The sequence below is a fragment of the Canis lupus genome, chromosome 24 (genome assembly GCF_003254725.2).
Source record: "Canis lupus dingo isolate Sandy chromosome 24, ASM325472v2, whole genome shotgun sequence".
Lineage (NCBI taxonomy): Eukaryota > Metazoa > Chordata > Mammalia > Carnivora > Canidae > Canis > Canis lupus.
This window is the reverse complement of record NC_064266.1, coordinates 19,883,895-19,908,071: the sequence shown is the minus strand read 5'-3', so window position 1 is coordinate 19,908,071 and position 24,177 is coordinate 19,883,895. Positions and strand designations below refer to the sequence as shown.

Sequence of the window (24,177 nt, the reverse complement as noted above, 5' to 3'; positions counted from 1 at the left end):
AACACTACTAATCATAGAGGGATTCCTGGAGGAGGTGAGGGTGTTAGAATGATGCTAGGCCAAAAAAGCAGAAGGCCTACAGTATTGAATAACTCCATCTCGGTGCCCATTTGGGCCCTGCCCTTCCACTCACCTCTTCACAGTTTCCAGGGAGACAGTTTCCAGGGAGCTTGAGATCCTCACACTGCTGTCACTTGGCAACCAGATGCTGGTGGCTGCAGCCACCTCCCATGTTCTTTTCATCACCCTGAGCCCTCATCTCTGGCATGGGCTCTGCACTGCCCAGGTAGCAGGGGCCCACCTGGGGGAGGCATCTTCCATCTGCTTCCCTTCTCAGCCAATCACAGGCCTCACAGGGACAACCAAGACTCTTGATAGTGGTAAGTCCACAGAAAGTGCCAAATGGATGAAGGGCAGGACACAGACAACCCTCTGGTCCCAAAGGATCCTCTCATTTATTCTCATCCATGGAGGGCCCTGGGGTTCAGGGGTGGACAGAACACAGTACCAGCCTAAAGGGCACATAGCATAATGCAAGAGACAGAGCTTACCTCATTCTAGCAATACACGGGTGCCAGTATCTACTCCATGCTGAGTACTAGGACACAAACTACCAAAGGCATGGCTCGCCCTTGGGGAGGGGGGCTGGGGAATGAATAGCAGATGCCATGGTGTCCAGCTCACTTCTTAGCAGTCATCTCTAAGCACCAAAGGCTACTTCCTCTAAACTTTATGATTCTCTACCTGAGGGCTTTTCATGCCCCCCAGAAGCAGCCCTCAACGAGGGAGTGAAAAACAAAAAACAAAAAACAAAACAAAAAAACCTTATTTCTCTTACCCTCAGTCAGAACAAAACTGGGACATGTCTCTCCCAGAGTTGCTGGTCAGGACTGAGCTCAGGTGCCCAGAGGGACCTGGCTTCATCACATAATACCTAGTGGCTGCTTCCTAGTACACTTCTCTACCCTCTTGCTGCTATTTCCTAGAATCAGCTCCCAAATAAACCAGTCAAATCCCTGTCTCATGTTAGCTTCTCAGGGGACACTGACTAACACGGGGATGATGATGTATTACAGGGAACCAAAGTTCTGTGAGACTTAAGCTATAACCAATTGTCTGCAAAGCAGTGGCTGAACCACTAAGGATGGGTAAGGGAGCTATCTGCTATCTGCCCCGGTACAGGCAATGAGCGGGTGCATCTTTTGTAAGAAAGTTAAAAGTAATAATAAAACTGACCAGTCTGCTTTTAATTATAAACCAGCCATTCTAATGTTTCAATTATAAAATTCTCCTCCTCATCTCCTTCCCCTCCCCTGATGGCTCTTGACATCCCGTGCCTGTTCCTTAGCACCCCACTGATGCCAATTGAAGACAGAGAAATTGACTGTGGGCAGAGGAGATGGGGGAAGGCCTCACTCAAGAGGCAGCATTGATCTTCTATCACACAGTATTAGCCGCGTTTCACACCTCCATAACTTTGCATGTGCCAGTCCCTTCTATGGGGATACCATTTGTGCCTCAACTCCCTCCTACTCTTCCATCATGGTTTAGTGTAGTTGGGCACCTCCTCCTCCAAGAAGCCCTCCCTGACCCCGATCTGAATTAGATGTCTCCTCTGGGCTCACACAGACTTCCACGTGCCCCTATGTTATGATGGTCTTCACATTGGGTTCCTTTGTATATAATTTTCTTTATCTCTAGACAGTGGGCTCCATAGTGGCAGGAACTGGAGCTCGTTCACCTAAGCATTTAGGAATAGGGCTGCCATTGGGTGGGCACCTTTGTGCTGTGCACAGATTGCATCACCATCCGTGGTAACACAGCCTCTGGATATTTAGCAAATCAATAAATGAATGAGTGAGTGAATGGATTGGTGGAATTTTCAATAACTGGGGAAGGATACTTTTTTTTTTATTGGAGTTCAATTTACCAACATATGGCATATCACCAAGTGCTCATCCCGTCAAGCGCCCCCCTCAGTGCCTGTCACCCAGTCTTCCCAACCCCCTGCCCACCTCCCTTTCCACTACCCCTTGTTTGTTTCCTAGAGTTAGGAGTCTCTCATGTTCTGTCACCCTCACTGATATTTTCACTCATTTTCTCTCCTTTCCCCTTTATTCCCTTTGGGGAAGGATACTTAAAGCAGAAGAGACAAAGCAAGCAAAAGCAGGGATGCTTAAAAGTGCAGAGCTTCTTAGTGGAAAGGGTAAACAGCTTTTAGGCCACAGGCAGTATATCTCAGGAGTCCACCAGCTTTAGCACCACCTAGATTGTGGTAAACATACCTGCACTCTACCTCAGACACTCAGAGTCTCTGCAGATGGGGTTCAGGAATCTGGGCGTCCCAGAGGAGTCCCAGGAACACAAAATTTGGAGCAGTATGGGGCCAGCTAACAAAGTGAGTGGTGAGCCACAAAGGGGTGAGACTGGCCCAGTTACGTCGAGCCCACACCAATAATTCATTCACTCAACATTCATTTACTCATTCATTCAATATGTATATGTTGAGCCAGGAAGGCACTTGAGTATACCTGTGCACTAGACAGACTTGCTCTCTGCTCCCTCGTCACAGTCTAATGGGAAGACAGTTATTAAATAAACAAGCAAACAAACAAATACCTGTTATAAGGTCAGGTTATGATTAATGCTTTGCAGGAAAGAAACCAGGATAAGGAAGGGATTAAAGAGTATTACACGTTATTTTGGATGGGTGTCAGGGAAGCCATCTGGGGAGGCCAGTAGGAGGTGAGAGAAAGAGTCACTTAAAATGAAGAAGTGAACCATGCAGATATTTGGGGAAAGAGCATTCCAGGCAGAGATAGCAGTAAAGGCAAAGACCTGGAGAACAGAACATGTGAAAGTGGAAGCCTGGTTAGGAAGCTACTGCAATCGTCCAAGTATGAGATGCCAGAGGATCAGACCAGAGTGGAGGCAGCAGAGGTGGTAGGAAGTGGTCAGATTCAGAATTCAGATTCAGACGGTAAAGTTGACTAGCTTTGCTTTTGAATTTGTGGGCACGAGAGGACAGAAGTCAAGGTTATTGCAGTTAAGAGTGCAGGGGATGAGGGAAGAGTTGGAAGAGGTGATGTCAGAGAGACTTAAGGTGGGGTGGGGTGGGGGCACAGACCATATGGAGGTCTCTGCAGACCAGGGAGAGGACTTTCTTTCCCTGAGTATGATGGGAGCCCCGGGAGGGTTTTAAGCAGAAGAGTGAGGTCACTTGGTGTGTGTTCACAGAGTACAGAACAGACTTTAGGGAGACAAAGATGGACTAGGGCGGTTCAGAGGCTGGTGCAGACATCCAAACAAGAGAGGATAGTGGCTCCCCACAGTGTGCTGACTGCAATGAGAAAACTAAATTTATCTGAGCAAAAACCATAAGTGGAATCGAGAAACTTGGGGGGGGGGGACGCTGTATGCATATATTTTTAGAAACTTGTTGAAGAAATAGTAGGTGGTGAAAATCATGGAGACAGGAAATTAAAAATGATTGAAAGTTGGTAGTGGATCAGGAGCTCCAGCTCTGTGGGCAGCAGCTGTGTCTCCTTGGAGGAAGCGACTTCCATTCTCTGAGCTGGTTCTGTCATCTTCAGAATGGGGATGATCATGGCACACGCCTCACAGAGCTGTGGACAGGGCGATGTAAAGGTTTTGGCACAGGATCCAGCACACAATAAACATTGAAGAAGCGTCATCCTGGGAGCTAGACTGCTAAGTTCCAGTACCATCTCTGCCACGCACTGGCTGGCTGGCTGTGCCATCTCGGTGAAATTCACCCCTCTGTAAAACGAGGCTATCATGAACTCCAACTTCAGAGGGTCAGGTCGTGATGATTAAATTAATGAGTACAAGGAAGCCATTTAGAATGAGGCGGCCCGGAGGAAGCACCGCATACGTGCAGGCTATTATTACGAATATATGTTGCCCATATTTCGTCAATTCTTCCCCCACCAGCAGATGCCCGCCTCACTCTGCGGATGGGTCGTCTGCGGCTCAGAACCAGGTGGCCTCTCCTCGGGGATCTAACTTAACATCCTGCGGGGGGCGGTCCCTCCCGGCTACCGGGGAAAGGGAGACTCCCGCCTTAAAGGACCACGCCCCCGCCCCGCCCCGCCCCGCCCCGCCCCGCCCGCGAGATGCCTAGCAGAACCTTTAAGTGCCGCGCTCCGGTTTCCAGCCGGCGCGCTCGCGCTGCTGAGCCGGCGCTCGGAGCTACTTCCGGCGGCCGCGCTCCGCCCCCGGGCGGCTCCATTTTGGCCGCAGGTGGAGACTAGGCCTGGGCGGGCGGAGTCTCGGGGGGGCGTCCTCGGCAATCGCGGGGCCGAGTGGGCTCACGGCACCGTCTCCTCTCCTTCGCCCGCAGAAACCGGGGGCGAGCATGGCGGGCTTGGAGGTCCTGTTCGCGTCGGTGGCGCCGGCCATCACCTCCGCACAGGACGCGCTCGTCTGCTTTCTGCACTGGGAGGTGGTGACGCACGGCTACTACAGCGTGGGGACCGGCGACCAGGTAGGCCGGAGAGCCAGCCGTGGCGGGGGGGGCGTGGGGTGGGGGGTGGGGGGTGGTGTCTTCTGCCCGGGTCCGGGGCGCGGGCCTGACGCTGCCTCGCCCGAGTCCGGTCCCCGGGGGCTGCCGACGCCGTCGGTCCAGGGAGCGGTGCGGGGTGCCCGGCCCGGCGCCCCTCACGACACAGCTGGGACTACATGATTCGGAAGCCCGAGGACGGAAGCTTGCTTCAGCACAGCCTGGATCGTGCGGTCCTGACGCTGAGACCCGGGCGTCGCTCCGCTGAGGACTGCGCTGGCGGGAGGGGGGGGGGGCTCCACTCGAGCCTCCACGGGTGAATCTGAATCCGAGCGCGCTTACACGGTGAGCTTCGACCTGTTCAGCCCCCCTCAGGGGCCCTTCCTTCACTCCACACGGCTTTCACCTTTCACTGAAGGGCCCCGTGAGGTTCCCACCCGCCGCTGTCATCCCTAGCTCCAGTTCTGGGAAACAGCCAGCAGCCACCCCATCCCCTCCCGCTCCCCCACCCCCACCCCCACCCCCAGGTGCACTCCTGCAGCTGGGATGTGAGGGCCAGGTAAGATTACCTCCCCAACAGCTGCCCTCCCTACAGGATCAGCCCCTCCTGCTCGCCCATCCTCAGGCTGCCTCTGGGAGCTGGGGGCCTTGTCCACGCCCACTGAGCCCTGGGACTCCTGGGCCTTGCCTACTGCGTAATTCTTTGGGGGAGCCTTTGTTCATCTTCCTTGCCCCTTCCCTGGCTTGCTTTCACCCTCCACATCATCCTGCACATTAGCTTCCTGTGAGAACTGGGCCTGGCTGCCTTCCTGCCCCTTCAGTTCTCTTCTACTTCATCAGAGTAGATACCCTCTTAGCCACCCACTCCACATACACGCGGGATGCCCCAGCCTGCCCCTCACCACCACCTTCTCACCCTCAGAAGCTAGATCAGCTCTGGGGAGTAGGGCACCTCACCCCTTGCATCTCTTATGGTGAGATTTGGGCCCTACTTTCATTTCTAACTGCTTCAGTTCTCAAACTCCCTAATCCTTTCTTAGTTACTTAGATGTACATCTAGCGTCTTATGTTGTCCTTTCCTGACACAGCTTTAAGGATCCCTCCTCAGACACAGCGTCCACATCCCGAGCACTGAGAGGCCAGGCATTCCCTTCCACTCCCTGCCGCCCCTCCCTCTGTCCTTTAGAGCAGTGGACGAGATCACCACTCCCTCTCACACTTTCCCCACCAACAGGAGTCACATCAAAAGCACAAGAACTGTCATGACGTCAGGCTTGTTTTTTTCCTGCCAGACCTTGAGTATCTCACAGGGACGCCAGATACACACTTAGCATCCCCCATCCCCAGCCCCCTCCAGGCTCAGACATACATTGCCCCTCATGTGGAATCTGGGACTGGGTATAAGGCTGGAAAAGAAGAGGCCTCACACACGTGGAAGCAGGAACCACGTTTTCCTCCCAAATAGCTCTGTTCTTGGTCTTACTGTCCACTCTGCACTCCATTCCATTTATCCTGTCTTTCTGCATTTCAAGCCTTGGGATTGGGTAGAGAGGAGGCCTCTACCCACAAGTATTAGACTCCCACTCCAGGGCAGTATCCCCAACAGCAACTTTATGTTTCATCACTTGTCCCACTTTAGCTTTCTTTTCTTTTTTTTTTTTTCTTTTAAGATTTTATTTATTTAGTCATGAGAAACAGAGAGGAGAGAGAGACAGAGACACAGGCAGAGGGAGAAGCAGGCTCCATGCAGGGAACCCAATATGGGACTCGGTCCTGGGTCTCCAGGATCACGCCCTGCGCTGAAGGTGGCGCTAAACCGCTGAGCCACCCGGGCTGCCCCCACTTTAGCTTTCTAATCTTGTGTGACTCTTTAACTTGCCCTGGTCATTTCATTTCAGCTCTGCCTGGGAAATCCAGGAAGCTGATGTACAGAATGGCATGGAGTGCAGTGGGGTTGGAGAGGGAAGGAAGACTTACTTGGTCCTGCCTTTGGGGCTCCTCTGTGGGCCCTCAGTTCCCCCCACCCCTTGCTCTGTCCTTCAGATATAACAGATCTGCCCTGCTCTCTGCCTTTGCTCATGGACCTCACCTTGTTTACTCCTAACTAGCTACTTCTGCTCTGACACAGTTGGGATCTTTCCCCCCAGAACAGGAACATGTTACCAAGGGCCTGTGTGACTCCCTCACTTCTCTCCCATGTCACAGGGACATGTCATCACTGCAGATCTGCTCCCACCAATTGTCCCTTCACACACCTGTCAGCAGCTCTGGGTTGTTCTGACAGCTTAGGGATGTCAGTTTGTATGGGTCATTGCCTCCTTCGACATCATCACCTTGCCGAATACTCTGGGCCCCAATTTTTCAGGTGAACTGTGCAGAAAGAATACAATCCCATTTAGCACTGATTTTAAAAAATAAAAGATCTTTGATTCCTAAAGATCCATCTAATTCCACTCTGTTCATGGTGCCACCTGTTGAGTTCGTGCAGGCCGGGAAAAGATGCTGGTCCCAAATGTCTTACAGGAGGCCAGGGAGACCAGGGAGGAGGGTTTTGAAAGACACTGCCCAGTGGCAAATCAGGCATGCCCTCTGGGGTTGGGTGTTTGTATTGCTGTCTGATGTGTCATCTTGCTTCTGTGCCCTGTCTCCAGTGCTGCTCAAGCTCTGGTTGCACTTGTCCTCCTGTGACTTTTGCTAAGTCCACTTCCATGAGAGTAGAAGCCCTTTAGAGAGGCATCTATTAGTTTAATTAATTAAGAGAGAGTTTAATTTTCTGGCCTGGGACCAGCAGACTCTGCTGAGATTCTTCTATGCTCAGAGGATGCTTATGTTGCCTCTCCAGCCAACCTCCTGCGCCCCACCCCTTGTAGAGGTGATGAGAGAGGAAGGCTCCAAAAGTGTGTGCTTCATTATACAGTATATTGACAGTTAAATAGCTGAATTGTCTGCTGGTCTCCTCTGGTTTTATCTCCTCTTGTGTGGGGCGGTTGTGTATGTAAAACATGGTTAGAAGAGCGGTGAGGCCACTGGCTTCAACAAAAAATCCAAAATTTGAATTTGGATTACTTTTTCAAAGTCAGTACCACTCATGTGAGCTTTACAAAGGTGTCAAGTGGGTTAGGCGGCAAAGGTTAGAGATGGCTACAGGTAGGAGTTCAAGAAATTTGTTTTCTTAAAAAAAAAAAAAGAATCTTGTTTTCTGTTGTAGGAATCTAAAGGTTATGAAAAAAGAGGGGAAATGCCCAGAATGATCTGGTTGTGTTTTTTTGGTTGCATTTTAGCCCAGAGAGACCCTGGGATAAACTCATAGCCACTGCAGAATGCTTCTAGCCCCAGGATTTTGCCTTTGTAGACAACTATCTTTACTTTCCTGAGGCCAGTCCCCTGGCTGGGAAAAATTTCCAGCCGTAGACCAAGCAGCCAGGAGCTCTGAATGCCAAACCCAGCTCTGCATCTGAGTTACTGTGACCTTAGGTGATTCTCAGCCCCTCTGATCCCTTAAATTTTTCATCTGAGGGTGTTCAACTACACAGCCATATGCTTTGGCCACTTTCCAGGTGCAGCTTTCTGGGGGGGCCTGATATTTGATGTCGGGGCCTAGAAGACGGTTGAAATGCCCTATTTGACCTGATATCACCAGGGCTGATCCCTGTTGGTTCCATCTGCCTTATATCAGAGCAGGCCCGTGGGCTGGGACCATCAGTCCCCCTGCAGTGAGAGGCATTAGCCTCATCTAACCCCAGGGTTCTCTCTTGCCCACAAGCCAGAGTCTGTAGGAGAGTGAGCAGGCAGGATTATCTATATTCCAAGGAAAACTTCTGGTGGGTTATATGCTGTATGTGAAAGATATACATACAAACTCAAAGACCTCTGACAGAACAAACACAAGGCACAGTTATCAAAATCTTAGCTTCCAGAGTAAACCTTGAATCTACTAAACCTATTAGGGGAAATGTACCCAGCTGGAGGTGAGGGATTGTTGTTTCTCTTTCTCACTTGGCAGATTTGTATCACTTTCGTTTTTTGTCAGTCTCATTTCTTTGCTTCAGGCTGTCAGTTTCCTTGTTATCCAGCCAGCTTTGAAACCACACCAGTTGCAACATCTTGAATTGTATTTGGGACCACTTCTCCCATTGGACTCCTGAGTACCAAGGGTGATCAGAGAGGAGAGGCCCACAATTTTTTGCTCTTGGCCTCTTGTTGTCCTTGGTGTGTGTAAGGACTGTGGTGCCGAACTTTTGTCTCTTGCGCTTGTTCTTCATCTTTGGTCCAACTTTTCCCACCATATTTTCCTGAGTCCAGAGCTTTCCAATCTACTTGCTTTGTGTTTAGCCATGTAAATAGGTATTGAAAAAAATATATATAGGTTACTTTTGTATGTCTTAAAATTTTTTTTTACATAGATGGTACCTGGCTATAAATCTCATTTTTTCTTAATTTCTAAGAAAAATTTAAGTTTTTCTATGTGTTTATATATATAAACTTTTTTTTTTTTAAGTGGGTTCCATGCCCAGTGTGGAGCCCAACACGGGGCTTGAACTCATGACTCTGAGATCAGGACCTAAGCTGAAATCAGGAGTCGGGCACCCAACAGACTGAGCCTTCCAGGCACCCCTTAAGTGTGTGTGTGTGTGTGTATGCAAGAATTTTATTCATGAGAGACACAGAGAAGCAGAAACATAGGCACAGGGAGGAGCAGGCTCCCTGTGGGGAGCCTGATACGGGACTCAATCCTAGGACCCCGGGATCACACCCTGAGCCAAAGGCAAGATGCTTGACCACTGAGACACCCAAGTACCACTATTTTTTAAGTTATATTTTAAGTTCTATTTTCTACCTTTATCTGTGGTGTTACAATTTGATCTTTTTGTTCCTTCTAGCTCCTATATAGTCTTCCATTGTGAGCTTATTTTTTTTTATTTCACCTCCACTTTGTTGTTCATGACTAGGTTATGACAAAGATCCCTTGTCATGTCCCCTGTGCCTTTGTGCACAAGGTTTCCTCCAAGAATGGGGGTTTGGGGTCAAAAGGTGTCAGCTTACCTGAGGGTACCACATACTGCTAGGCTGCTTTCCAGAGGATTTGCAGCAGTTTCAGTGGCCACCTGCCGTGTCTGGGGGTCCCCATTGTCCTCACACCTATATGAACAAAAAAATCAAGAAATGAGTAATACCAGTGTGATGGGCGTGACATGGCACCCATTGTTTCAACCTACATTTTTCTGAGTGCCAATAAAGTTGAATAGCCCTCTATATACAGTTGTCTGCTCTTTTGCTCGTTCATATCTTTTGCCAGATTTTCAAGTGGGTTTCCAGTTGTTGTTGTTGTTTTTTTTAAGATTTTATTTATTTATTCATGAGAGACCCAGAGAGAGAGAGAGAGGCAGAGACACAGGCAGAGGGAGAAGCAGGCTCCATGCAGGGAACCCAATATGGAACTTGATCCCGGGACTCCAGGATCATACCCTGGGCCGAAGGCAGGCGCTAAACTGCTGAGCCACCCAGGAATCCCCAGGTTTCCAGTCTTTTTTTTTTTTTTTTTAAATATTTTTAATTTTTATTTATTTATGATAGAGAGAGAGAGAGGCAGAGACACAGGCAGAGGGAGAAGCAGGCACCATGCACTGGGAGCCTGATGTGGGATTCGATCCCGGGTCTCCAGGATCGCGCCCTGGGCCAAAGGCAGGCGCCAAACTGCTGCGCCACCCAGGGATCCCTCCAGTCTTTATCATCATTCATTTTCCAGGCATTCCCTTAATGTGCTAGTTATTAATTCTTTTTCATTTGTAACCATGGCAAATATCTCACTCTCGCCTGGCCTGTTGCTGTCTGATACTGTTGCAGTGTCTGTCGTTGAAAAGAAGCTTTAAACTTAGAATAGTCTCAAAGATAGTACATTTTTTCTTTTGCAGATCTTAAGAACTCTTTCCCCACCTAGAAATCACTATATTACTTTTTCCTATAGAAATAGTTCAAAAACGATTTCTCAAACTTCAGGGTGTAGAAGGAAAGTCCTAGGATAAGTTAAAAGGAAAAAGAAGACCTCACAACACACAGTGATGCATTTTTACACCCACCAGGTTGGCAAAAATTTTTAAATTGGACAGTGACAATGTTGCTGGCCACATGGAACTACAAGAACTCTCATTGACTTTACCTTAGAAATTAAAAGTTCTTTTCCCACAAATACTCTATAGAAATTCATCCACCTGTCAGCAGATGTATGCACAAGTGTTCATAGCAGCATCATTTATAACAGCTCACCTGTACACAGTCCACATATCTATCAGTAAGTGATTGTGTACCTTGCAGCATGCTCATAAACTCCACACTATATACAGCCATGAACTGTACTGCAATGGAGTGCTGCATAGTGGACTATATATGGTTAAATGTTTTGACACAGTGAAATCTCATAATATTGAACGAAAAAGGAAGTGATGAAGGTGATACAAATTCAAAAGCATTTGAAGCAGTATATTTTTAGGTTTTTTTGTATAGTAACACAGCTATAAGGAAAAGTAAAGAAATTTTTAAAAAGGCAGAGTAGCGATTACCCAAGAGGGGAAGGAGAGAGATTCATTAGGAGTACTGTACTTGAGGCTTTGGTGGTGGTGGTGTTCTATTTCTTAAGCAGGTGGCACATGTACAGGTATCCACTTGATAATGTTTTATCTCATACATATGCTATATTTTATTTGTGTATGAAAATTGTTCATAATTTCTGTGAAACCACTACAGTATGGAAGGGATTACCCTAGAATCTTTATTTTTAGTCAACACTTTGGTGATCCTGTTGCAGATGGTCCAGTTCTGAACTTAGAAAAAACATGGTCTTAGAATTTCACATTATCCCTTCAGGAAATTGGCCTTATTCTTGGCGGGGGGGTGGAGAGGAGATTCTTACTAAAACAAGGCTACAGATTCTGGACAGGTTCTAGTACTGTGTCATCAAGGCAGTCAGCTACAAGGGAAGGAGTACTGGAGCAGGAGTCCAGAGACCTAAGTCCCAGACCTCTTAACTTGGACATTTTATTTCTCTTGACCTCCATATCCTCATCTGTGAAATGAAGAAGTGGGATTAGATTATCTCTAAAATCCTTCATAGCTCTGTGTTCTGAGGTTGTGAACTTACTTCTCTCAATCCTGGTGTCTTCTCAGCCAGGTCCCAATGATAAGAAATCAGAACTGCTGCCGGCTGAATGGAACAGCAATAAAGACCTGTATGTCCTCCGGTATGAGTCTAAGGATGGGTCCAGAAAGCTCCTTGTGAAGGCTGTCACTGTAGAGAACAGCATGATCATCAATGTGCTGGTGAGTCTCAGGGATGTGTTGGCATCTGCTGGTGGGAGAGGACATTGGGATCACTTTTGTGTCACTCATTTAACAGTACAGATCAAGAGCCTTAAATGTTTGTGAGGACTTTACCCAATGACCTTACTCTTGGAACCAAGACAGGAATCCTCAGTATAGAACAGCTTTGTGCTCAAAGAGGTTCACCTTCTAGTATTATCAAGGGAGGGACTTTCCATCACAGGGGAATGATTACATAAATTAGGGTAAATCCTTTCAGTGACAATAGGGATGAAAAAAGCATACTGTAGGCCCAAGGGGCTACTTTTAGTCCTTTAGAGAAGCCTGCTCTCTGCTATCCTGGTGCCCTTACATTTCTCCTTTTCAGGGATGGAAAACTTTTCCCTGCCGCCATGAGCCACCCCATATGCACCCTCTTCCCTTCTAACTACCTACTCTAACCTGCCAGCAAAATCTAAATTATGCCTTTCTACTTCATCCTTTTATTTCCTTGCTGGTACTTACAACAGTTTGTAACCATGTAGTTATCCTTTGGTTTGATATTTGTGTTCCGCCACTGGCCTGTAAGCACCACAAGGGCAGTGACTGTCTTCTTAAGTTTGTCCTGGTTATCTCCATGTGCTCATATAAAATTGCATTGTACCTTGCTTTTTTCATTCAATATATTTTGGAGGTCTTTACGTGGGAATGCATAGAGATACACCTTATTAATTTTAACTACTATGTAGTTTTCTGTAATACCATAATTTATCCCTTTCTGTTTTTTTTTCCCTTTATTTAAATTCAATGTAGTTAACATAGAGTGTATTTATTTGTTTCAGGGGTAGAATTTAACGAATCATGAGTTGCACACAACACCCAGTTACATCGCATGCCCTCCTTAATGCCCATCACCTAGTTACCTACCATACCCCCACTCCCCTCCCCTCCAGCAGCGCTCGGTTTGTTTCCTAGAGTTAAGAGTTTTTTATGGTTTGCCTCCTGCTGTGTTTTTATCTTATTTCATTTTTCCATCCCTTCTCTTATGTTCACCTTATCCTTTTCTGTTTTGATGAACATTTAGATCTTGTATCAGACAGGGTTCTTAGTTATAGAAATCCCCTCAAGTTAGTTAGACTAGGTTTATTAATAGAACTGGGATAGCTTATTGAATTGTTAGGAGGAATTGTTTCTCTAAAACAGGTTCAAGTCTGGGCTTTCAAGACAGTGCCTCAAACCACCCCATGGAAACTAGTCCTGCTGCCACCACCCCAGACATGAGCTGCTGCTGCATGAGGTGCTGACTTATGCTCCAGGCCCTAGAGCCCCTTCTAATGAACCACTGATGCATCTGCTGCCCCCTCATTAGGGAGATGTCTGCCCCTTGCTGGGCCTGCTTTTCCATGTTGCCCACCTCTAAGCCAAAGACGTGCATCCATTTGACACCTCAGTTATATGCCTGTGCCCAGGAAATAGGTTTACTGGGCTCTGCCTCAGAAAGGCAGTATTTCTAAATAAGCATCAGAAGGGTGTTTCACATATCACAGATGTTCCTGTTATATTTCTTTGTGCATCTGTATTTCTTTAAATTGAATATTTAATTGTTATTCTCCCCTTAGCCCAGAAATATCCCGTCTCTCGTTTTCTGTTTTCATTTTTCTAGGAATTTGGGTCACAGCAGGTATCAGATTTGACCCTGAACTTGGATGATTATATCGATTCAGAACACCTGGGTGACTTCCACAGGTACTTCTAAGGGATGGCTTTTCCCTGGGAAAAAGAAGAAACAATGGAACGGGGTGGAGAAGTTCAGAGAGCCAAGAAAAATTAATAGAATGGTCTTTGTCTCTTGGGCATAGCCATTTCTCAATTCTCTTTTTTGTTTTTCAATTTATTTTAAGAGAAGATTCACATGGGAAATGCCGCGTGAAGTAAAATGATGTAAGCCTGAGTCCGCAAGTGTTTCGGTGGCTACAGGGGAGAGGTGGAATCAGGCCAATGGAGTCAGTAAGAATAGGCTCCTGGAGAAAAGGTGTGCCTAATCTGGTCTCCACCTCCAGCTTTTTCTTTTAAATGGACTTAATTTTTTCGAGCAGTTTCAGGTTAACAGCAAAACTGAACAACAAGCGCAGAGAATTTACATGAATAGGTCTGCCTCCAGCCACCTCGACACAGCCTCCACTATCAGCTTACTGTATATTTGTTATAATGGAAGAACCTGCATCAATATACATTCTCACTCAGATTCCATATTTTACATTCACTTCACTATTGGCAGTGTAGGAGTATGTTTAACCTTTACCTTTTTTTTTTTTTTTTTTTTTAAGATTTTATTTATTTGAGATAGAGTAAGCCAGAGAACATGAGCCGGGGGCAGAGGGAGAGGGAGAAGCAGGCTCCCTGCTCAGCAGGGGCTCTATCCCAGGACCCCAGGATCATGACCTGAACCAAAAGCAGACAGTTAACCAACTGAGCCACCCAGGAGCCCCAAGTATGTTTATTTTTGTACGAAACTGCTGTAGTGGCTTCCATAGTGGCAGTACCATTTCACATTCCCACCAGCAGTGTATGAGAGTTCCTGTTGCTCCACATCCTTGTCAGCATTTGGTGGTATTAGTTTTTCAGATTTGACCGTTCTAATTAGCGTGTAGTAGTATCTTTTAATTTACAGTTACCAAGTGACCTATGATGACCTGGAGCATCTTTTCATATGCTTATTTGGTGAGGCGTTTGTTCAGATCTCTGGCATTTTTTGATTGGTTTGTTCTCTTACTGTTGAGTTTTAAGAGTTCTTTGTATACTTTAGCTAACCATCTTTTATCATATATGTGTTTTGCAAATATTTTCTCCCAGTCTGGCTCATTTTCTCATTCTCCTGACTTTTTATTTTGAAATTTGCTACCTTACAGAAAAGATGGTTTACAGAAATATTGCAGTGAACACCCATATACCTATCACCGAAGTTTACCAGTTCTTAACATTTTGCCACATCTGCTTATTTTTTCTGTGCGCCATTCTGTTCTTAAACCACCTGAGAATTTTTTTTTTTTAGATTTTATTTATTTATTCATGAGACACACACACACACACACAGAGGCAGAGACATAGGCAGAGGGAGAAGCAGGCTCCATGCAGGGAGCCTGATGCGGGACTCGTTCCCAGGTCTCCAAGATCATGCCCTGGGCCGAAGGCAGTGCTAAACTGCTGAGACATCCAGGGATCCCCAAACCACCTGAGAATTATCTCCAGGCTTTGTTAACCTTCACCCCTAAATATTTCAGCAGTAGCTCCTTGTTCGTACAAGGGTATTCTCTATAATCTTAACACAGCTCTCACACTCAGGAAATGTAGCGCAGATACGGGAGTATCCCTTAATACACCATCTACATTGATATTTCTGCAGCCGTCATGCAGTGTCCTTTTTAGCTAGTTTTTTGAGTGTTTGGTTTGAGGGTTTTTTCTTACCCAACCAGAGATCCCATATTGCATTTATTTTCATGGCTCCTTAATTGTCTTTCATCCTGAACAGTTTTCCAGATGTTTGTTTTCCACGGCTTTGGTATTTTTGAAGACTCCAAGTCATTTATTGTGTAGAATGTTCAGATTGTTTCCTCATGATCAGATTTATTAGGTTATCTGGTCATCTTTGATTCAGACTGAACATTTTCAACAAGAGCACTCCTGCGTTCTCCTCAGCATCTCACATCAAGCCCAGACGTCTGTCTCGTTGGCTCTGTTCAGTTTGATCACTTGGTTATGACAGTATCTCCCAGCTCCCTCTCTAGTAAAGGTGTCTATTTTCCTTCATGCTTAAGAAGTGATCTGCGGGATTCTACCAGCAGACATTGAGTACTCTGCTTCCTAGTGGTCTTTCATCTAGCCGTCTCAGCATCTGTCAGTGTTCTCACCTGAGTCCGTTAAATAGTGACGCCTGGAAGAGGGTAATTTTCTATCTTAGGCATTCTTTCCACATTAATCAGCATTCTGTACAAAAAAAAAAAAAAAAAAAAAAAGAGTTTCCTATTCTTCCTGTCCCCTTTACTTTTTATTTTTTAAAATACCAGTATAGACATAAGGATTCTTCTGTATTCTAGGTTATGGTCTGTTTCTGTCATTCTCTGGTTGCTGTTGTTCAGGAGTTGACCAGTGGAAACCCTTTCACACTACCTCCTCTATCCTTGTGACATGTCCCCATCATTGGTCAAGCATCTCATACTTGCTGGTACAGTGAGATGTTCCAGCCTCACCTTGTCATTTCCTTGGCCCTGCCTTGAAATCAGCCGGTTTTCTCAGAAGTCTTGACTTCTGTTAGTGGGGAATCATATTTAAGAACCAAAACCTGGGCCCTGAATGTGCTTGTTAATACTGAGGATACCTTGGCTTCCCAGCCCTTTCAGTGAATGCATAGAGCTTGGAAGCTCTTTCCTTAAGGCCTTTTCTTAAATGTTAAACTGAGGCTTTCATTTTTAATCTAATCACCATGGGCTTCTTACTCTTTTATTCCGTGCTTGTATCTCTCTTCTGTGGTGAGAACTCCAATTTCCAACAGCACCAACATATTTATTCAATTGTTTGATCCTAACATATACACAGAGTTTCTGAACTGCCACATCAGTATCAACAAAGAACAAATCAACCAAGTAAAGTTCCAAATACAATCTCTTTTCAATTCTTTTTGTTCAACTCTGTCCAACTGATGATGTACATAGTCAGACTGTTGTGTTCAAAAGGCATTTAGGTGAATGCTTTTGTTGTTGTTGTTACATAGTTAGACCCCATTATTTTCACTTTATATTCCATTTTGCCATCCGCATTGACCTCCTCGGTTTTAGAGGAAGCTGGACATCACTGTAAAGTCCCAGTCATCAGAACTGCCTAGAAACTTTGTTGTATTTTATCTAATTAGCAATAACCATTTTGAACCCACTCCACTCCTCTTAGGCTTGCAAACCACCTGCCTCCATGGTTGTGGCCACCCGTCTATTTCTGCCCCTCTTCCGTGCAGCCTTTACGTGCTACATAAAGGAGATTCCCTACTTCTCCTCCAGCTTACTACCTACCCTTCAGTCAATTTCTCACAGTCATGGGACCTGTCTTTTTAAAACATAGTTGAGGTTAAAACCCTGGCTTGAAATCCTACAGTGATACCACCTCACATACATTAGGATGGCTACTACCAAAAAAACCCCAGAAAATAACACGCATTATCCAGGATGTGGACAGATTGGAACCCTTGTGCACTCTTGGTAGAAATATAAAATGGTGCAGCCACTATGGAAAACAGTGTTGTGGTTCCTCACGAAATTAAATTACCATATGATCCAGAAATTCTGCTTCACTAGTGCTGAGAGCAGGGTCCAGAATAGATATTTGTACACTCACATCATAAAAGCATTATTTTGCAACATCCAGAAGGTGGAAGCCATGTAGGTATCCATGAATACCTAGAACAGATGCATACATAAACAAGATGTAGTTTATACATACAGTGGTAAGTGTGCAGTGTGGCCTATACCTACAATTATTCACCTTTAAAAAGAAAAGAAAAGGTGGACATTTGCTTCCACATGGAATAACTTTGAGGACATTATGCTAAGCAAAATAAACTGCTAACAGCAGACAAACATCGTATGATTCCACTTAGGTGAGATGAGATAGTGGATGCCAGGGACTGGGAAAGTGGAGAATAGGGAGTTATTATTTCATACAGAGTTTCAGTTTTGCAAGATGGAGAGTTCTAAAGATGGGTAGTGGTAGTGATTGCACAGTAATCTGAATATTTAATGAATCCACTGAGCTATACATTTAAAATTGGTTATGTTGTTAAATTTTATATGTATTTTCCCACAATTAAAAATTTTTTTTAATCTGAAAAATACCCAGAACCCTCCAGTGAATGTTGGTTGCTCTTAGAATAAAAAACAAAATCCTTGACGAGAGGCCTAAAGCCTAACCCCTCTGGCCCTATCCTGTACCACTTCCCCCTTAGTTGCTATGCCTGGGCCACCATGCCTTAACTCCTTCCCTCTTCAGAGCTGTCCCTTGTGCCGAGAGCACCTTTCCCAACCTCCTCACACAGCCGGCTCCTGTTCTTCCTTCAATTCCCCCTGAAACATGAGTTCCTCAGAGAAGCCTCTCCTGCCCCCCACCATATTGGGGGTTTTGTAGCACCCTTTTAAGCTTTAATAAGTGGGTATTTTATCATTAGAGTTGGTCTCCCCCGCACGAGCGTGTGATCTCCATGAGGGCAGGGCTGTTGTTCTTCATGCTGCCTACTCCATGACCCCCCACACCCCTAAAGTGGGTAAGGAAAGGACATGGAGTCTTTCTTTTGACTTCTTCATGCTTGAATTGTATTGCAAGAGAAGGTGATAAAACCTGTGGAAGAACCCAGGTACTAGTCTCTACGTGCTCATTACAACATTTAGTTCCCTTAGTAATACTGAGAGAAATGGTGACAGTGCCTCTATTTATTATTATTATTTTTAAATACACTTGTTGGGGTTTTGTGCTGGGGGAATGTTTTGTTTTTTGATGACTGAGTTGCAGAACCATCAATACTACCTCACGGTGTTCTGAGAACAAAACGAGATGTCAGCGCAGAGTGCTCAGGGCTGGTGCAGCAGCTCTTAGTAAACATACAAAGGGAAAAATATCTCATCACCAGGAATCATCTCCATGGAAACTGAGGCTCTGAGACCTGGGGTATGGATCTGCCTCCTGATCATCAGGCCCTCCCTCCCTGCTCTCGTACTGCCAGCAGCGCAGAACTGCCTGCCTCTAGTCACCTTCCCCCGCCAGGCCCTCCTTATTAGGTCATTGTGGCATGTCCTGTCCATGGTAGGTGGGAATTTGTGTCCCTTGGTGAGCAAACTCTGATTTGCTAAGGAGTATACACCTGTTCCTTTTTGCCATGCCCCTTCTCTTTCTGCCCTTGCAGGATGACAGGCTACAGGCTATCTTTTGCTGCTACCAAAATGGCAGTGCTACTAAGGCTTAGAAATTGTGTAAGAACTTCAATACTTGACAGTTTTTAAATCAGTCCTGAGTTCTGCAGGGAAACACACACATCCTACATAGGGAGCTCAGAAGCCTTCCAGCTAGCTGTACCACACACGACTCATCTGATTGAAAGGAAAGAAGATTTAGATATACCCCTTCCACCCAACTTAGGGAAGCAGCACGTATTCTGTGTTCTGAGCAAGAACCTGATCGTTGTAGGGATATAGAGACCACAGGCCCTTAGATCTTCCAAACCATTGCAGGTGTTAGACTTTTGAACAACAGAACTCTTTCTTCAAGCACCATGTTCTTAAGGATTGACATATTAAACTAGTAAAAGTAAAATTGCTCTGGTGGAAAAGGTAGAGACAGGAAATGGGGGTCCCTGAGCTTTCTCTTTTGCCCTTGTTGGGCCACTAAAATGTGAGAGAAAACATGAAATCACTGATCTAGTCCAATATTCTCAGTTTATCTTATGGTTATATAATAAAAATGTATTTTTTAATTAAACTTTTTATTTTAAGAGACACCTGGGTGGCTCAGTTGGATAAGTGTCCAACTCTTGATCTCAGCTCAGGTCTTGATCTCGGGGTCGTGAGTTCAAGCCCTGCTTTGGGCTCCATGCTGGGTGTGGAGCCTACTGAAAAATAAAAACAATAAAAAAATTTTATTTTGAGATCATTGTAGTCTTAAATGCAGTTGTAAGAAATAATACAGAGATTCTTTGTATCCTTTATACATTTTACATCAGTGATCACATTGTACAAAACTATACTAGGTATTACAGCCAGGATATTGACATTGATATAAAGATACAAAACCTTTTTATCACCATAAGGATCCCTCCTTTTTTCTTTTCTTTCTTTTTTTTTTTTTTTAAAGAGGAGTGGGAGGAACAGAGGGAGAGCAAGAATCTCAAGCAGACTCCACTCTGGGGCTCAGTCTCACAACCCTGTGGTCATGACCTGAGCCAGAATCAAGGGTCAGATGCTTAACTGACTGAGCCACACAGCTGCCTCCATGCCCCCCTTTTTTTTTTTTAAAGATTTTATTTATTCATGAGAGACACAGAGAGAAAGAGAGAGGCAGAGACACAGAGGGAGACGCAGGCTCCATGCAGGGACCCTACCCTGATGCAGAACTCGATCCTGGGACCCCAGGACCATGCCCTCGGCTGCAGGCAGGCCATAAACTGCTGAGCCACCCAGGGATCCCCTCTTGATGCCCTTTTATAGCCAGACCCACTATCCCTCCCCAACTCTAACCTCCTGGCAACCACCACTTATTCTCCATTTCTAAAATTTTTTCATTTCAAAAATGTTAATCATACAGTATGTAAGCTTAAGCTTATGGGATTGGCTTTTCTTATTCAGCATAATGCCCTTGTCATCTAGTTGTTACATGCATCAATAGTTTGTTCCTTTGTAAAGCTGAGTTCATGATATGGGTGTACCACAGTTTGTATAACCTTAAAGGATATCTAGTTGTTTCCAGTTGTTTGCTGTTAAAAATAAAGGTGCTTTGGACATTCAGGTACAAGCTTTCATGTGAATATAATCCTCTTTCTCTGTGATAAGTGCCTAAGAGCACAATGGTAATTGTATGTTTAGCTTTTTAAGAAACTGTCAAATGATTTCCTAGAGTATCTGTACCATTTTACATGTCCACCACCAGTGTATGAGTGATACCGTTTCTCTGCATCTTCACCAGCATTTGGTGTTGTCACTCTTTTTCATGTTAGTTATTCAGATAGATATGCAGTATTATCTCATTGTGGTTTTATTTTTATTTCCCTAATGACTAATGATGTTGAGCATCTTTCCATGTGTATATTCGCCATCTGTGTATCTTATTTGGCATTATTTGGCATTCTGCCATCTGCCATCTGACTATTTTCTAATTGGATTGTTGGAGGTTTTTTTTTTTTTTTTTTTTTTTTTTTTTACTGTTGTATATTTGAGAGTTCTTTATATATTTTAGATGCAAGTCCTTAGGTGATGGTTTATAAAAATTTTTTTTCCAGCTTGTAGTTTCTTCATTCTGTTAACAGGATCTTCACAAAGTTTTAAATTTGGTATTTATTTTATCAATTTTATGGATCATGTTTTTGGTGTCAAGAATGCTTTGTCTAGTTCTAGATCCCCAAGATTTTCTCTTTATGTTTTTTCCTAACCTTTTTATAGTTTTACATTTAAGCCTGTGGTCTATTTTAAGTTAATTTTAATATAAGGTATGAGGTTTAGACAGAGGTTCATTTTCTTTCCTGTGGATGTTCAGTTGCTCCAATACTGTTTGTTCTTCCTTCATTGAACTTCTTTTGCAACTTTTTCAAAAAGCAGTTGTCTGTACTTATGTGGGCCTGTTTTGAGGTTTTCTGTTTTTTTCCCATTGATCTTTTTGTGTGTCCCTCTGCCCATATCACAGTTTTGATTAATGTACTACATAATAGACCTTAATATTGAGTAGAATGATTCCTCCCACTTACCTTGTCAAGATAGTCTTAGCTATTCTAAGGTCCATGCCTCTCTAAATACTAACTTTAGAATAAGCTTATCTATGTCAGTAAAAACCTTGCTAGGAGTTACATTAAGCCTAAAGATCATTAACCTATAATGGGGGAAATTGAGATTTTTACTATGAACATGATATATATCCATTTATTAAGTCCTATTTGATTTCTTTCCTCATCATTTTGTAATTTTCAGCTTTTAGATCCTGAACATGTTTTTGCTATTTTTTTTCTGGAGGAGGGGGGTAATTATAAATTGTGTTCTGCTCTTAGTTTTGATTTTCAAACATTCATTGTTAGTATGTAGAAATGCAGTTTATTTTTGTGTGTTGATCTTGTATGTGATACTTTGCTGAATTCATTGTTCTTGGAGGTGTTTTTGTAAATTTCTTGGGAATTTCAAAGTAGACTATCATGTCATCTGCAAAAAGGGAAGTTTTATTCTTTGCTTTCTAATCTGTATGTTTTTTTTTCTTATTTATTTATTGCTTTATTGCAATGATCAGAACTTCAGTGTTAGGTTATTTAAGAGTGGTAAGAGAGAACATCCCTGCCATGTTCCCAGTCTTAGAGGCAAAGTATTCAATCTTTCATTATTTTTATTATTATTTTCATTCAAATTCTGACTTTATTTACTATTTATTTATTTACTAGACTAAGTTCTGAAAACTTAATTAATGTATGTAAAGGACTTAGTTCCTGTCACATAGTAAGTGTTCAGTAAATATTAGTTGTCTATTAGTTGTTACATCATTATTGCTCCATATATATATAAGCAGCCTTGTTCCAAAACATTTAAGATCCCAAGAACATACTACCTAAACCATATGGGAATATAATCCATATATGCCACTTTCACCTGTTCAGTGGCTTCCCAGTTAAAGGGAAATAAACTTAGTTTGTAAGACTTTTACCTCTATTCCTATTCCAGTAAACTAAAAGGGGGAAATTTATAGCTCAGCTTTTGTTCCCTCCTTCCCTACTCCCAGGTCTCTTCCTCCCACTTAGCTTCAGTAATATCCTCCAGTCAATTTAGGTCTTTCATTATTAAGTATATTGTTAACTGTAGGTTTTTGTAGGTCTTCTTTCTGAGGCTCAAGAGGTTCCCTTCTGTTCCTAGTTTGTTGAGAGTTTTTATCATGAATGGATTTACATGTTGGATTTTGTCAAATGCATTTTTTGCATCAATTGATAGGTTCATATGATTTTTCTTAGCTTATTGATATGGTAGGGATTTGTGACTACTGAACCAGCCTTGCATACCAACAGATATATGATTCTTTTTATATATTTTTAAATTCAACTTGTTAGTATATTAAGTATTTATACATCCAAGTTCATGGGAAATCCAAGTCTTTGGTTTTGTTTTTTGTGCTCTCTTTGTCTGGCTTTGATATGAAGCAATCTTGGCCTCAAAAAATGAGTTGGGAAATGTTTCTTCCTCTCCTATTTTCTGGAAATAACTGTAATTTGGTGTTAATTCTTCTTAAAGTGTTTGGTAGCATTCTCCACTGAAATCATCTGGCTTTGGAGATTTTTTGCTTTGGGTGCTTAAGTACAAATTTTGTTACTGTAATAGAACTCTTTAGATTATCTATTTTATTTTGCCTGAGTTGTTAGTTTGTGGTTTTTGAAGAATTGGTCTGTTCTAAGTTGTTAAAGTAAGTTGTTTTTAGCATTCTCTTGTTATTCTCCCAGTGGCAACACATGTGTTGTAATATCCCATGTCATTCTTGATATTGGTGATTTGTGTCTTCTCCCTTTTTGTGTTTGCCAATCTTGCTACAAGTTTGTCAATTTTATTCATTTTTTCGAAGAACCAGAGGGTTTTTTTTATTAATTTTCTCTCTCATTTTCCTATTTTCTCTTTTATTGACTTTTATTCTTTATTATTTCCTTTAGTCTTTCGTCAGGTTTAATTTGCTCTTTTTCTAGGTTCTTGAGGTCAGAATTTTGATTATCAATGTCTTTCCTCTTTTCCGATGTAAACATTTAGTGCTATGGAGTTTCTTCTCAACACTGCTTTAACTATATCCCCATATATATATATTTTTAAGATTTTTAAATTGGGAGAGAGAGTGCATACACACAAGTGGTATGGGGAGGAACAGGAGAGGGAGAGAATCCCAAGCAGATGCCCTTCTGAGTAGGGAGCCTAATGCAGGGCTCAATCTCACAACCCTGGGGTCATGACCTGAACTGAAATCAAGAGTCAACCACTCAACCAACTGAACACCCCATCCCACATACTGTAATATGTTATATTTTTATTTTTATTCAGTGCTTTGTATTTGTTTTCATGTCTTCCTCTTTGACATGTGGGTTATCTAGAATTAGGTTGCTTAATTTCCATGTATTTAGAAACTCCTTTCTATTTTGATGTTTAGTATGATTCCATCTGGTCAAAGAACATACTCTGTATGGTTTCCATTTTTTAAAATTTGTAAGGTTTGCTTTTTTGGTCCAGGATATGGCTCATTTTTAAATGCCAGATTTTTAGGAACTCTAGAGCGCTGCCCACTCATTGCTACCTCAACTTGCCTCAACACCTCAGCTACAGCTCACAGTGCTTATCCGTCACAGGCAAAGAAAAGAGGCCCAGAGCAGCCTTCCGAGAGGGCCCTGAGTTGGTGACAGAACTGGGCCTTGAGCCCCCAGAACCCTGCTTACCTGGCCCAGGAACCTGGTTCATCCTCCCCAAGAAGCCTTGGCAGTCCATGACCCTTCCCATGACACACGATGAACACACAATGAGGCTGGGGGAGGGGTTGGGCAGGTACAGAGGAGTAGCCAGTCCAGGCCCTGTGCCCCTGCACCATCACCTCTTTCTAATGGGGTGGTAAATGAGGAG

At 43.9% G+C, this 24,177-nt stretch overlaps 1 protein-coding gene and 1 long non-coding RNA gene across 8 annotated transcripts in view; one reads left to right on the top strand and one right to left on the bottom strand.

The window, feature by feature from the left end:
- The first annotated feature begins 222 nt into the window (after positions 1–222).
- PSMF1 (proteasome inhibitor subunit 1) overlaps positions 223–24,177 on the top strand; it is a 45,464-nt gene continuing 21,509 nt past the window's right edge. For 2 of the 4 annotated variants that reach the window (XM_049100191.1, XM_025469580.3), the window contains exons 1-4: positions 4,156–4,263; positions 4,364–4,507; positions 11,684–11,836; positions 13,479–13,561. In XM_049100191.1, the coding sequence (XP_048956148.1) occupies positions 4,379–4,507; positions 11,684–11,836; positions 13,479–13,561 (365 nt within the window). In that variant the 5' untranslated portion in view covers positions 4,156–4,263; positions 4,364–4,378. Of the gene's footprint in view, positions 381–4,155; positions 4,508–11,683; positions 11,837–13,478; positions 13,562–24,177 lie in introns of those variants that run through there. The other 2 variants (XM_025469581.3, XM_025469579.3) reach the window with 2 other exon arrangements.
- LOC112673728 (uncharacterized) lies at positions 8,617–24,114 on the bottom strand. 4 transcript variants are annotated; one of them, XR_007405411.1, is made up of 7 exons: positions 23,997–24,114; positions 19,348–19,457; positions 17,129–17,259; positions 15,724–15,799; positions 11,658–11,864; positions 9,566–9,661; positions 8,617–8,842 (listed from the first exon to the last, which is right to left on the bottom strand). It is a non-coding gene; the product is annotated as an uncharacterized LOC112673728 (long non-coding RNA). The 4 variants fall into 4 exon arrangements; XR_003145022.3 differs by having other exon boundaries at positions 11,658–11,861; positions 23,997–24,113; XR_004808901.2 differs by lacking the exon at positions 15,724–15,799 and having other exon boundaries at positions 23,997–24,112.